Below are 15,634 nucleotides of genomic sequence, written 5' to 3'. Positions count from 1 at the left end.
GACTATAACCTGTTGTTGTGTGACTTTTGACTTTGTCCACCTCAGTCCTACACCGGCACCTCCACATCATGTTCCTTTAAATGGCAGTAATATGGAGGGCTGAGTGTTTCTTTGGCACTGGAATACTTATTCAACTGTGAGTGGTTAGTACAGGTCAATAACTGGAAACAATAAGGACTGTAGATGCTGGAAGCCAAGGTCTATAGTTGTGAGACTGGAAAAGCACAGCATCCGAGAAGCACGTAAGTCAATGTTTCGGGCCGAAACCCTTTGTCAGGACTGGGAAAGGGAGGGGAGTGCAGAAATAAATGGGGAGCTGGGGGAGAGGGTGCTGGGGTAAGGGTAAGAGAGATGGTGATAGGTGGATGCAAGTAGGGGGTTATTGTGATTGGTCCATGGGAAGGGTGCAGCGGATAGGTGAGTGGGAAGGCATACAGGTTAGGTCAGGTCAGGAGGAGGAGGGTTAGACATGGGATAAGGCTGGTTGTGGAGGGATTTTGAAACTGGTGAAGTCAATGTTAAGGCCACTGGGCTGTAAGCTTCTAAGGCGAAACATCAGGTGTTGTTCCTCTGGTTTACGTTTGGCCTCATTCTGACAGTGCAGGAGGCCAAGGATAGACATGTCATCAGGGGAGTGGGAGGGGGAATTAAAATGGACAGCAACTGGAAGGTCGACTTGGTTGTTGCATGCAGAACAGAGATGCCCCGTGAAGCAGTCCCCAAGCTTGCGTTTGGTCTGCCCGATATAGAGGATAACTGGACCGGCATTGTCCAAGATAGGGTCATCCAGCACGGAAATGGACCTTTGGTCCAATCAGTCCATGCCAAACATAATGCCAAACTAAACTAGTCCCACTTGCCTGCTCCTGGTCCATATCGCTCCAAACATTTCCTATTCATGTACTTATGAAAACCTCATATTAGTGGAACATAATAACTACAATGAAACTCTTAAGTAAGCCTGCAAACACAGGAGCAGCTGCAAGATCCATGCTGCTCCAGTGTATGGTAAATCATATGTCAGATCAACATTACAACTGTTTATTATCACAATCTGCATGGTGAAAGTTTCTGGTGCACAGATGGCATCCACATGAGCACCGTTCTAGCACTGGGCATTACACTGGAAGGAGTTGAAAGTGCTGCACGTGCCATTTTCAGGGCCTCCAGCTGCAAGGGTGCCTGTAGAGCTATGAAGCTGCATTTTGTGACCTTTGTTTTTCTTTTGGTTGTATTTTACTTTTGCATCTAAATTTAGCCATATAACAGGGCAACTCCCTCCAGAATCTAACAATAGTTTCAATAGTGACGTGATGTAGCATAATAATGTAGTGAATGATTGGATCTTGTGTGATTGGAGTGTTGGGACAGGAAGGAAGGAATCATACTGAAACAATGGCTGTACTATGTTTTATCTGAGAATAAAGAATACAGACAGGTAAGGAAATGGATGAGGGCATAATTTACTCCCAGTGCTAGAACTGAAAACTTGGAAAACCATGTAATACTTACTGTGATATCAATGGTCTTTGGCAGTATACTTGTCCTAAACCAGGGAAAAACCTCGTAGAGTTCTTTTTTTTGATCCTCTGTGAATTTTGGTTGATTTCTCTGCATCATTTTCAGCTTTTCTCGGTCTTCTTTTAGAACGGTTTCAATGTCCCTAAAGTTGGAACGATTATGATTAGCATGCCAATTGAGTTTCTAAATAAAATTGCCTCACAAAATACTAAAAGTAAACCTATTAGCGACAATTATACTCAACACATAAGGCAAAGCACTCCCAACAAGATGGCCAATAGGAAATTGCACATGTCAACAGCTGGAGAGTGGGGAGGGAGTATCTAGCGTGCTTGCACATTTCTGGTTTGAGCTGCGCTGGACACCATTTTGATGAGGGCATCGGTATACAGGTCTAGCAAAATATGTAGAGTAGAAAGATTGTGACAAGAAAAAGCTGATCTAACATCAGTGCTGATATTCTGGAGGGCAATGCTTCAACTAATGCCACTAAGGTTTTAGAGTAGATTGTGGATGTTGTGGTTGGTCGGCTCGCCGAGCTGGTTCGTTGTTCAGTACAGCCTCCGATGAAGCGCTGTTGTGTTTTCCCGCCTGTTATTTAAACTCTGGAGTCCGTTGAGCTGGATTACCTCACTTCCGGCTTTCCTTCACGGTGGAGTGTATATGGGGTCGAGCTTTATGCGTTTGTTGATGGCTTTCTTCGTGGAGTACCAGGTGTAGCAGCGACAGCTCTTACATCAGGGTGAGGACCCACAGAGTCTTAGAATCACTGTACTAACACTTGTCCTACAAGTGAAAGGTAAGTTAAGCCTGTCAGCGGCTGTGGTACAGTCCGTTAGGAAGATGCATCTGAGATGTTGAATGCCTGGCTGTATGCACAAGCTGTGAAGTGTGTGTGAGGCTTGCAGCAGTGCTAAGGTTGTAAGGGTGAGGTGAAACTATGAATGTGTTTTATGGGTTGATTATTACAGACCATTGGTTGGTTGGTAAAGTGATTATGGTGCATTGGGCAGTGTTTACCACTGTTTCTGGCATTTCAACAAACCACTTGCTTTGTTCTAATGTAATCTTTAACTTTTTGTTAACAATAGCTGAGTCACCTTTCTCTTTGGGTGTGTGTGCCATAGAGAAATGTATATCTGTTGTAGGCCTTGTAGTATTCCCTTATGGGGAAGAAGCAGGAACAGGGTACTAAGTCGGATGATCAGCCACGATCATACTGAATGGTGGAGCAGGCTGTAAGGACTGAATGGCCTGCTCCTGCTCCTATTTCCGATGTTTAACCATTAGTCATTGCCAGTCCTTTAGTGATTTTCCTTACCTAACAGGTCCAACTTGCCACTTGTACCCTGTTTCCTTTGCTCAAATTTCAGACCCTAAATTTCAGAATAAACTTTGTTGCTGGGTTGCTCGCTCAAGCTGGCAATATAAGTAAGGTACACTATTAAAAAAAAAGTATAACTAAAACAGAACATGACTGTATTCAATATGAATAATCTCCATAACACCTGACATAATTGGCAAATTGCTTATCTTTTTCTGCAAGAATTATTTGACATCATGGAGGACAGATCAACAGCACTACACTAACCATGCTGGAACAAAAGCAGATCATAAATCAGGAACACTTTTGTATATAAAACATACTTTTTAAAGGATAGCAGGGAATGATTGGAAAATGACTCTTATTGCACAGGGACTTCAGAGGGTTATAAAATGTCTACCGTGGTGTTGGCTTTTTAATATTACTGAAGCCCAAGATTAGATCATTACACTATCTTTTATTTTTTAGAGAATTGCATTAAGGTATCAATTATTTAACCATGGACAGCATGTTGCTGGCACAGCAGATTAATACTGATTTAATCCCTAGTACAGAAACTGTTATCTCACCCAAAGATTGGAGAACCTGAACATGTGCTCACCGGCTCAAAGCTGGGAATAGTGAGGGAGGAAAATCATTTTTAAAAAAAAAAAAAAAAACCGGCTGGGAGTTACAGCTCCTAACTTCTATCTGGGAAGCCTGGCATGTAGACAGGTCGAGTGACGAGGTCACGTGTGTGTCTGATGTCACCATTATTAACAAATTAAACTGTGACTTAATCAGTACCTAGTCAACACTGCTGACCATTTTGAAGAAATAACAAAACTACCCAAGTCTTTGAAATTATACTGCAGCAAGAGTCAACAAGAACAGTGAAGAAGAGGAATTTAAGTAAAAGCACTGGAGTATAAACACCATTGCTTCGTGTCTTAGTACAGAGACCACATTGTAACAAAAAACTGTCCAGCATACATGGGCAATTCCAACTTCTTACGCCCCAAGGATGAAAATGGATTTTGCCAACACCTTTCTTTCCAAGACTGTAATGCTGTTCAAACACTGAGATGATCCTGTTGTAGTTAAGAGACAATGGCCAGTCCGTCAATTTGTCAGCCCACAGTAAAGCTGGCCTCGTGGACTGGCTCCCTGTTATGAAAACTGCCCAATTTTCATTTTAAAAAAGTCAACTGAAATAAACACTGGGTGTTTTTCAGAAGCAAAGAAAATTCCTCAGCACTGGTTTTAGACCTTAAGTTGTAAATCTATCTCAATCCTGAAAAAGAAAATGAAATCAGACATATGTTAGGGTGATCCAATTTCTTATGCCTTCAGCACAGGTATTAGCCTTCTTGATAATGTTCTCTGCAACAGTGTACAGCTGCTTCAGATTCTGATTTCAAACATGTGACAGAAATTATATTATTCCTTGCATCTCCAATGCAGGCATGTGCCTTTCACAAAGGAAATGTGTGCTGACACCATATACATGTGCAATATATGGCCAATGTGTAAAACATCTATTTTAATTTTGTTCTCTTCACCGATGTAGTTCGTCATTAATGGTTTTATGTTTTTAGATGTTTGTTTTTTTTTATTTCAGTTTTATTCCAGAGATTTTGCTGTAACTCTTGAATACTCCTGGGTGTCAGCAAATGCAGCCTTTCAAACAAAAAAAGTTCATCTTTACAGGCTGGAGGCATTAACCAAGATAATCGGACAACTGTATGCTAACAAATGGTCAAAATGCTAACAGGTTATAAAGAGGAGTTCTCTATTCATCCCTGAGCTATGTCTTCTTAACAAGCTTATGCATCAAATCTTCTGGCCAGGGGCAGCTTGTTAGTAACCAAGTGGAGCCTCTTCTGATGTGTTATCATCAAGGAGAATATTGCACATAACCCAACATTCTTCTTCACTGGATCAATGCACAGACTTTCAGGTGATCACAGTAGAACTTTGATACCAGCCAATATCACTCAATCAACTGCAAGGCAGTGGCTAAACAGAATTAAAGTCACAAGATACAGTAACATTGAAAACACATGGATTAGTGCAACAACAATCATAATCCAATCAAGCAGAGTCAGCATGGTTTCAAGAAAGTGAAATAAGGTCTGACTAATTCATTAAGAGTTTTTTGAGGAAAACTCAATCAGAGTGGATAGAGGGGAACCAGTAGATGTGTTGTAATTGGATTTCCAGAAGGTGTTCGATAAAGTATCTCACAAAAGGTTAAGTCATAAGGGCACATGATGTTGGAGGTACCGTTCTGGCATGGGTAGAGAATTGGCACATGGACACAAAACGGCAAATGAGGATAAGGGGTTATTTTTCAGGTTGGTGACCTGTGACCAGTGGGGTCCCACAGGGATCAGTGACGCGACCACAATTATTTACAATATATACTAATGACTTGGAGAAAGGAAGCAAATGTACTGTAGCTAAATTTGCAGATGACACAACATTAGGTAGAAGGGCAGGCTACAAGATGGATACATACAGCTTACCAGAGAGATCTTGATAGGTTAAGTGGACAAAAAGTTGGCAAATGGAGTATAATGTGGGAAAATGTGAAGTTGTTCATTTTGGAAGGGAGAACAAAAGAACATAATGTTATTTAAAAGGAGAAAAGATGCAACACAAAGGGTCTTGGGGTATTGTACATTAAACACCGAAAGCGAGCACACAGGGGCAGCAAGTAATCAGGAAGGCTAATGGAATGTTGGCCCTTATTTCAAGGGAGCTGGAGTATGACAGGACGAAGGCCTTACTGCAACTGTACGAGGTGCTGGTGAGAACATATCTGAAGTAGTGAGAGCAGTTTTGGACCCCTTACTTAAAGAAAGATATTATTTCACTGGAGGCAGTTCAGAGAAGGTTCACAAGGACAACCCCTGAAATGAAGGGATTATCTTATGAGCAAAGGTTAAACAGGGTGGGACTCCACTCACTGGAGTTTAGAAGAATGAGAGTTGATCTCATTGAAACATATCAGATTCTTAAGGGGCTTGAGACAGTAAATGCTGAAAGGATGTTTCCCTTCATGGGAAAATCTAGAGCCATTAGGCAAAAGCGCAGAATAAAGAGGCGTCAAAAGGGCCCTCTTATGGTGCAGTAGTAGCATCCCTACCCCTGGATTGGGAGACCTGGGTTCAAGTCCCATCTGCTCCAGAGGTGTGTAGGAACATCTCAGAACAGGGTGGTTAGGAATATAGTTTAAAGAGATATCAATTTACTTCTGTGAGAATTGAGAGTTTTTGGTATTCCTTGCCATAGAGAGCTGCAGGCAGAGTCCTTGTGTATCTTTAAGGCTGAGATAGATAAATTCTTGATCAGTCAGTGAATTTGAGCATTATGGGGAAAGTGCAGGCAAGTGGATTTGAGGAATGTTGGATCAGCCATAATCCTAATGAATGGCGGAGCAGGCTTGAGAGGCTAAAAGGCTTACTCCTGTTCTTATTTCTCAGGGTCTTTAATTGACAAAAACTTCCTGCTAGAGTTTCAGTACTCACCTAGACGGAAGTTGATAGGTCATCATTGTTGTTTCATCTGTATTTGCCATTGAGAGCCAGACTGGGTCTTGGAGTACACAATTAGTGAAATGGTCAATCTTCTTAGAGTTTCCTAGTTTTGACTTGAGGTCATTCTCCGAGGAGTCAATGCTTCCAAAATATTTGCTGGTGTTGCTTAGATGACTGCTTCCTAATAATGATTTTTAAAAAAGTCTCAATTTAATGAAGTAAAATAGTCAGAGGTTAGACAAAGGAATACAAGCATGGTAGAAATCTAAGATAACAACAGACAATAGCAGAAATACTTAGCGATTCAATATCGGTAGAAAGAAAGAGAAATGTTGGAAATGTAATAGATTTTACACAAGTGAAACAGGAGACAGGAGGGGAAAAATGGGGGATGTCTGTGATAGGGTGAAAGATAGGAGACATTAAATGACAAAAATGTTAGTTGTCTATAGCCAAAAGGACAAGTTAATAAACAAAAAGTGTCCAAAGAAGATGTGAATAACAGATGAAAAGAACAACAGCAGTCCAAACAAGGAGAAAAACAAGGTTTAGATTGCATGATGCAAAGAAAGGGAGACAGAGGTTGACTGGAAATCGGTGACTTAAACATTGAGTCCAGAAATGAAGTGCCTAACTGAGTTAATGAGCCAAACTAGTAATGAACTTCATTGTAACAGTGCAATATTCCAAAGACAGAGAGGTCAGCATATGAACAAGATAGAGAATTAAAATAGGTCACTAGATACTTGGGTCGATGCTTGCAGATTGAGCAGAGATGTTTCACAAAGTCGTCACCCAACTTAATCTCCCCCAGTGTAAAGCAGGCCACATTGTCAGTGGTGAACCTACCAAATTGAAAGAACTGCATATAAATCCCAGTTTCACTTGTCAAGGGAATTTTGGACAATGAACGATCAGGAGATTGAAGGTAAAAGGACAAGTGCTGCAGTTCTTGCACTTCACAGAATCACATTCTGCATTCTTAACCTACACTGGTGAAAAAATTGGAGGCTCTGAGAAAGGAAGCAGGAATCCCAGAATATATCCATGTAGTCCCCCTGATTCCATGAATGCCCAGACTGAGGTTTCAACAGTTACATCCAAGTTTCTCTACAACAGAGCAAACAACACTCTTTTCATCCAGAAGTTAAAAAAAAAACAACTTGCATTGCTATGGAAACTTCTTTAACTACAGGAAAGCCCAAAATATATTACCGCTTCGAGGTGCCTTTGGAGTCTTGAGGTATGCTGTATAAAAAATGACAATGAGTTTACTGGCTGAAAACCACCTGAGTTTTTAAGAAGCATAATGCCACCTTCGAACAATCTGACATCACAATCAAGACGGTCAACATTTGCTGCACTGTGCCTTCATACTTCAAAGCACTAGATGGTGAAACCCTGTCATCAAAGCCTACCTAAGAACAGTTACCTTGAAGAAGTATGAATGGGGCCATCTCCTATTCCAATAGGTAAACATCCAGATAATCACTTGCATACTCAACTAGATACAAACCATTGGAAATAAATCACTTAGAAACCAGGACTCTAGCTGTGAAAGGAATTTCGTCAGACATCATCTAATCATGTAAACCATGCAACTGAAATCCACTACACTACAACCATATTTGGGATAATTTGGTCACTTGGAGAAAGAAGTACATATGACAAGCCAGATAACCCTCTTTAAGCTTTCTGAAGAAGGGTCTGGGCCCAAAACGTCAGCTTTCCTGCTCCTCTGATGCTGCTTGGCCTGCTGTGTTCATCCAGCTCTACACCTTGTTATCCCAACCCTCTTTAAGTACTGCTTTTCTGCAGAATGGCACAAACAAATGAGGTAGTAAAGAAGAAAGATCCCTATGTGGGTGAAATAAAAACAAAATACTGTGGATGCTAAAAATCTGAAGCAAGCACAGAAAGTGCTGGAGAAACTCAGCAGGTGTGGCAGCATCTGTAGACAAAGAAAAAGAAATGATGTTAACTCTGCTTCCCTCTCCACAGATGCTACCAATCCTGCTGAGTTTCTCCAGCATTTTCTGGTTGCCCTACATGGGTCCTCCTCTCTACCTCCATCAGACTTGCAAGTTTTGAACCCTGTATGCTGATTTTGATCATTTAAAAAGGTATCTTCCTGTGGCATCTAAAAGAACTCAACTCAACAACTACTGACACCTGAAGAACACCTAAATAGGCCACACTAACGTTGAACCCAGAATGCAGTGAGCCAAGACATAGACTTCAAGAGCTGGACACCCTTAAACTTACAAGATTTTAAAATGCTTAACCTATTCTCCCATTCCAAATTTGGGTGGCTTAAACTTCAAGTGTGTATGTTTCTTTGACTAGGTTAAATACAACTTTTTTTTAAAAATTAAATGAGATGTTTCTGTGTCACAGCACAGTTTTAGACACACAGTGAATTGTCAAACAAATCCTTTTGAAATAGAAAAAAAGTTGAAAAAAAATGCTGTAGTCAAGCGAGGCTTTGGACAAGAGGGAAGCCATTCTACCTCACATCTCTTACTCTAACCGAAGCCACTGTTGTAACTTAGTCCATCAAAATAAGGTACTAGTGAGTTGATACATTTGTTTGTTTTACCTTCGACTTTTAGCAAGGCAGGTTGGGGAGAAACACTTTGTCGGCGGTCGTTCCTAATCTTTGGATGAACAAAACAGATGTAAAAGCTCTGCCAGAAGTAGAAGCAATTACTTTTATATCTATATAAATACCTGTGTCAGTTCCTGACATTCCACACCCATTAGAAGGGGAGCCTGAAGAGCCTGAGGCTGTTGATCTGGCACTCCCCGAGCCTGCAGATCCTGTGCCTGACAGTGAATCTTGAAGTAACAGATCCAACAGGTCAGTAGAGGTGGAGTGAGCATCACTGTTCTGGGGTTCATCGGGTGATACAGCCTTAAGAAACCAAAACAAATTCATTCAAAAATGTTTAGCCTCTTGGACCCATTCATTTCATGAATAACATTTCGAACCACAGCAACTAGCTGCAACATTCAGCAGAACATATTTCACACTGAACACACACTGTTGTACAACATTTGTGATCCACATGCCAAACTAAACAAAAATGCACAAACGTATGTACATTTGCAAACCCACATTTTAAATTTCAATCTGGTTTTGCCATCTTGTGAGTTATCAGACCTGAACACAGTGTTCATAGAGGTCTAGACTTAGGCCACTCAAGGATTGGCATTTCCCCAAAACCAAAGAAACAGAAAAATTTTAGTCAAGACCCAAATACACAAAAATGCTCAGACATGCGCAGGTCTAGGACCAATGCTAGCACGCAGTGCAAACACTGCTGTCTACTTGGATCCAGCAGCAGCTGCAAAGACTACTGCAAAAGTATAGACTCAAAATACAACTCCCTCTCTTGCATATTTCAGGAATATAGTGTTTTTCAGGAAGTGTATGGTCTTCATTTCTTTCCAATTTAAAGAGCAAAACAATGAATTTTAAAAGGGTAGTGACATCATGACAAAAAATCAAAACAACCAACCATTAGTCAAATATAACATAAGATTCTTCACTAATTCACACATAGTAATGCAAGTCACTGCATTCTTCTGGTCCCCTAACAAAATGTCAACTCAGCACTAATGCGGCAGTTTATAGAACAGTTCCTTGCACCCAACTGGTACTGTCTCATTTCCTTCTTAAATCACATCATCAATCCAATCTCAATCATCATTTGCAAAGTCACTGCAATGTACTGATAAAATAAATTTTCCCTTGGAAACAGTTAACTTCTTCCTTCACACTTTTTCTACTAGTTTGAACCTATATCTATCCATCTCAATAGATATTAGGATATTAATATAATCTCCAAATGTCATCTCAATGTTTAACAGTTACTAGGTTTTCCTCCTTAAAAGAGTTCTGCAACAGTGAATAAAGTCCTCATTTTTCCAAGCCTCTCAAGTTTGCAAGGCTTGCAACAGGGTGATTTAGAAGTTGAGTGTAGTTGTTAAAGGAAAAATATCAGTTGGCAGGATATGATGATTGATGTTCACCAGAGATCGAGACTAGGACCTCAGATTGTTACCAAATAAAACCAGCGACTTTGTTAATGAGAGGTTCCGAGTTTGCAGGTGACACAAAGTTAGGAGGCACAATACACTGTTGAAAATTAAGTGAAGGGACAAACAGAGGAAAGCAAAATTTCAAAGTTTGGAAGTGCAGGGTCACCTTTGGACCCATTCATGTTCTATATGAAAAGTAAAATATGAAAGATTTTTAAAATGGCAATAAAATGTCCCGAGGTAAATTTGTTTCTTCCCCAATCTCACAGAAGTATAAAACATAAATTTTGTTGTCAGGTAAATCTTTCTAAGCATTTTAAACAAAATTTTGCAATTTATTTGCTCACTATTTTTCCACTGTCTTATTTTAGATGGTTTATATTTAAACAAGGAATGACAATGCACTGCCAGGAATTTCCAGATTGTTGGATTATGTCAAGACAGGCATGGTAACAGGACTGAATTGAAGGAAAAGTCAAAGCCGAAGGAATGTGTTATTAATAACAAAATACTTAGTCTACACTCAATTCTATTGAATAGAAGAGGGTGTATCCAGAGCTTCCTGTCGGGATTGTAAGACACAAACATTTCACATGATACTTTCCAGGTTCCTTACAATTTCCATAAGTACTGGAGTGAAAAAGAAATACGAATTACCTGATCATACATTGTCATATCCTTTCCAGTTTTCAGAATCAGCACTTTAAAAAAAAAAAACTCTGACCAAGATTTAAAAATTCAAAGCCTTTTTCACCTTTTTATTTTCCCTCATCTGAAAGCAATAGATATCTTTGGGTCGGTGTGACCTTTGGCTGGTTGAACCAGTTTCTATGTTTCTTGCCTCCTCTATTCTACTTTAAATATAAATTCTGCCAAAGTAAGAATTTTGCACTTTAGGTTCCGTTGACTGCTTAATATATTGAGCTTTTCCTTTGAAATTTGGAATTTCACACTGTAAAATATTAATATTTACAAGAGACGAGATATTTATGCCTTAAAAACACGAAAACCCACATTTTAAATGAAAATTGTTATATTTTCAAACTAAGTAATTTACCAGTTCTGTTTCATCCTTTGCAACGTCCACATTCGCAATATTGGGGGTATTGCTCATACCTCCTCCATCAACCATTGATCCACTTCCACCTACAATTCCAACAACTGCAATTCCTTCTGATGATTTGGGCATTTCTTCCAGCTGCAGCAGATTCAGTTGTAAAGGTGAACTGCACCTGGACTGGAATAATGGAGGGGAAGTGTGGCCTTGAGGGCCTACTGATTGTGGAGTACAGCAACATGACGGGGCATCTCGAGGTTCTAGTGCAGCTGCCTTCTCGCCTTCTGCTGGTGGATCATAATGTTGTGATGCAAACTGTGGCTGAGACGGGAATGAAGAAGTCTCTGCAGAAAACGTCGTCTGTGGTAAAAAGGTCGATTGTGAAGGGAATGCAGCTTGGCTTGCAAAGAAAGGCTCCTGTGCAGTGTCGTTCATCCCAGGCAGCATGTAATTAGGGAGCACAAATGCTACCATAGGGGTTACCAGGGGTGCAGAGTACGGTGGAGGCTGTGTGGTGCAGTGAACAGCCTGAGCATTTTCAAAGTTGGACAGAGAGGGGTCAGCAGTAGGAGGCATACCTCCATGGGCAGAAAATACTGGCAGTTGATAGGGTGGCATAACTGTTGTAAACGGTATAGCTGAATATCTACTCTGAGAGACAGCGGATGGGGACCAGGAAGGCGGTGTATGCTGGTTGGTGCGAGATGGAGAACTGTCAGACAATTCCTGCTGCTTGATGCGTTTTGATTTCAGCTTCTTATTCTTTCCGCCTTTTTTGTACACAGGCTCAGCACGATTCCATCCAGGTTTGAATCCTTGAGAACCTGTATGAAGAAGGAACAGGTTGCTAACTGAGGTCACTCAAAACAACTGACACATATATTGATTGTACAAGCAATGACAATGGTAAATTTTTTGAAATCAACCCCATAACTCTTTCACTCTTAGTTCCTTAAAACTATCAGATAGGAGACTGACAGATCTCAATAACTATTTTATAAGTGTATTTTGCTATAGCAACTTTTGGAAGATTTGCACTGACAGATTATACAGTTAAGGCATTTTATTATTATTGGAAGGTTGTAATAAAAGGAAAATGACTTGTCAAATTAAATAATTTAGTATTCCATGTTACCCTGGATTACAAAAGCAAAATAGTACCATCCATATGAATATATCTTTCTACTGGTTTCTCAATTTGACTGCTGGGGCTGTTACATAATGTTCAATATTTTACTCAAAGGATGAGATTCTGATAAAAAACTCAGTAAAAGAAAAAATTGCTTCAGATTTGTTAGGCATGAAAAGGCCAAGATGGGATTATAAGGTGAAAAAAAAATCCTCTGAGAACATTGAGTGAAAGACAAGGTCTAAGCCAAGTAGCTGAACCTAATGCTCCACAAGGTTGACTGAATCGACACTTGAGGAGTGCAAAACCTGCAGACATCTGACTTAGCACATCTGGGCAAATGTGAACTATGATGATCTGCAATTAGGTCCAAAATTGTTATTTTTAAATCAACCTCTTTAGAGGCGTTATGTTACACTTGTACAGCAGGTGGGACTTAAAACCGGGCCTCCAGCCTCTGAGACAACAAGGTGCAGGGCTGGATGAACACAGCAGGCCAAGCAGCATCGTAGGAGCAGAAAGGCTGACGTTTCGGGCCTAGACCCTTTGGGCCGAGCCTCCGAGGTAGGTACACTACCACTGTAGCACAAGAGCTTCTGGGTCCAAAACTGAGTGCTAAGACCAGACTTTTAAACAGGTGTATCTTATTGGCAAAGCACACGTTTAGTACCTTTGTTTCTCAGAAGGCCCTGTTCAAGTCCCACCTGTTCCAGAAGTATGTAATAACATTTCTGAACGGGTTGATTACAGGTATTTAAAAACTTTAGCAACTGTTTCCATTTATATGACATGGGAGTTCAAAGACACCAATCCATTTAACTCAAACTTCACAATAATCTCACAGGGAAAAAAAGAAAGCAGTAAACAAAACAATAAAACTTGGAAATGAGTGTACAGGGCAAACTGAAGTTCCATTTTTAACTATACTGTACAAGACAAGTTGGTTCATTATGTGTCATTGCAAGTTTTACTGGTTTTTCCTTCTGGAGTATCAAATATGATATTACAATGTGAACGGTGATTGACTACAGAACAATTTCCACCCATTAGTACACGCTCTGTCATTTGTTACACTCATTGTACCCTTAAAAGATGGTTCGTAAATGAAAGATGTATTTTATATTTAACAATATACAGCATTTTAGCATATAAAAAGTGCAATGGTACATCAGTCCACATTCTTTCCCTTTGCGCATGTCACATCATATGCAACAGATCTTATACCATATCACAATGCAACTCTTGCAACTCAGGGAGGAAATTAAAAAGAGGAAATGTTTGTAGTTCTTACCACAATCTCCTGAACATCCTTTGTACTGATCTTCTAAGTACGATTTGCAGGAAGGTTCAAATGTTTTCAGTTTACTCAGCTCCTTGAACTTGCTCAAGAATATCTGCTCTTCCTTTTGTGTGTGAGCAGCTAAAACTTCTTTGGTGAGGCCAAGTTTCTTGTATGGTTCCTTTTCCTGGGTCACAGGAGGCGTAGTGGTGACCAGTGTAGTAGATGCCATGTTTTCTGCGGAGTCAGTAGTACCAAGCCTGTCCTCCAACAAGATTTCTATCAAATTTCAAATTCACAATTGTAATTTTAAGAAAGCACAGCATTTTAGACAATTAAATGTATCAAGAAAATGGATTTTTTAACAGCTGGAACACTGTCAGTGGACAAAGGTTAGGTTGCTGCTAACTCGTATTGGTTACCTCTGATGTTTTACTATTCTGTTAAATGTTGTTAGTCAGGATTGCAACAATTAATATCAGCGCTGTTAGGCTGGGTGCAGAGGAAGAATAAACATCTTTGTTACATAGTGTGCATGTGTGTGGACATGATTATGTGACAACACAGCTACAGTGGCTTTTAATAGCTGGAAGTTTCAATACTACATGATGTATGCCCAGTTTTCAACATGAGTGGAACTCTCCCCGAGAAAGATTGTGCTTTTAAAAAGGGGAAGCAAATGAAAGACAGAGAAGCTTAACATACAACAAAAACGTGCACTTATCTAACACGTTCAACAAAGCAAAGGATTCAAAAAGATAGTTTTCAAAAATGATGATCAATTAAATCAAGGAATTGTAAACTGATGATTGCTAGAGTATCACACTGTAGAACCAAAAGTTTTTCTCGAAAAGTGATGCTTAAGCAGTTTGATAAAACATTTTTTAATTGATAAAGTTGGAACAGTTGTTTTAAAAGAAGTAACATTTTAATTAAGATTCACCATTGGGAATTGTTAAATCGTCACCTCTAGAGTTTAAAGAACGTTATGCCTTTTTCCCATGTTTTAAAGTTTGTTTACTGAATGTGGTGCTGGTGCTGGTGATGGCTGTGGCGGGGGGGACGGGTGGGGAACAGCTGACATTTAAATATCGCCATTAATGCAGTAAACCACAGAATTTCATAGGTATATTACAAAAGAATTAAAACCAAGTAACATAGAGGCATTAGGAAGGTAATCCAAAGCTTTATCAAAGTTTTAAAATGCACTTTAAAAATGAGTGGGGCATGTGAAGAAAAGGAGAGAACATGCAAGAGTTTTAAAATTTCAGGCCGAATCAACTAAAACAGATAACTGCTGATAGTGAAGCAATGAGGCAAAGGGAATGCACAAAATGACCAGACTAAGGATCACAGGAGGGTTGTTGGGCAGGAACTTGTTGCAGAATAAGGAAAGCTGAGTCCATTGGAAGCAAGCAGCACTGAACTAACATATCCAAGTAACATGATCACTGAAACATCTGAAAAAGATGGTTAAATGCCTCTCTATTAATACTGCATTAATGTAGTTAAGCTGTGCTTCGCAATTCTGACAGATGGTTGCATAAGTTTAAGGAGGCATTCTTTCCGTTCAGAACAACCACAGTTTGAAAAACCAAAAATTTGAATATTACATGATTAGACAGCTGTCTACACACAGGGGCTAATTATGACTTGCTTTGATAAACAGACAACAGCCACACAGTATATATGTGTCCTTGATTTTCATTTCACTGAAATCAGAATATAAAATCAGGTATCACCTGATTCAATAAAAACC

The 15,634-nt window shown here is 39.8% G+C and overlaps 1 protein-coding gene across 1 annotated transcript in view; it reads right to left on the bottom strand.

Annotated features, from left to right (window-relative positions):
* per2 (period circadian clock 2) overlaps window positions 1-15,634 on the bottom strand; it is a 79,458-nt gene that overhangs the window by 5,219 nt on the left and 58,605 nt on the right. The window contains exons 19-23 of the mRNA XM_048604121.1: window positions 13,888-14,154; window positions 11,468-12,291; window positions 9,097-9,280; window positions 6,358-6,547; window positions 1,513-1,663 (exon numbers count right to left, since the gene is read on the bottom strand). Of these exons, the coding sequence (XP_048460078.1) occupies window positions 1,513-1,663; window positions 6,358-6,547; window positions 9,097-9,280; window positions 11,468-12,291; window positions 13,888-14,154 (1,616 nt within the window). The remainder of the gene's footprint in view (window positions 1-1,512; window positions 1,664-6,357; window positions 6,548-9,096; window positions 9,281-11,467; window positions 12,292-13,887; window positions 14,155-15,634) is intronic.

This window comes from Rhincodon typus, chromosome 13, assembly GCF_021869965.1.
Source record: "Rhincodon typus isolate 14 chromosome 13, sRhiTyp1.1, whole genome shotgun sequence".
NCBI lineage: Eukaryota > Metazoa > Chordata > Chondrichthyes > Orectolobiformes > Rhincodontidae > Rhincodon > Rhincodon typus.
This window is presented reverse-complemented; position numbering and strand designations above follow the sequence as displayed.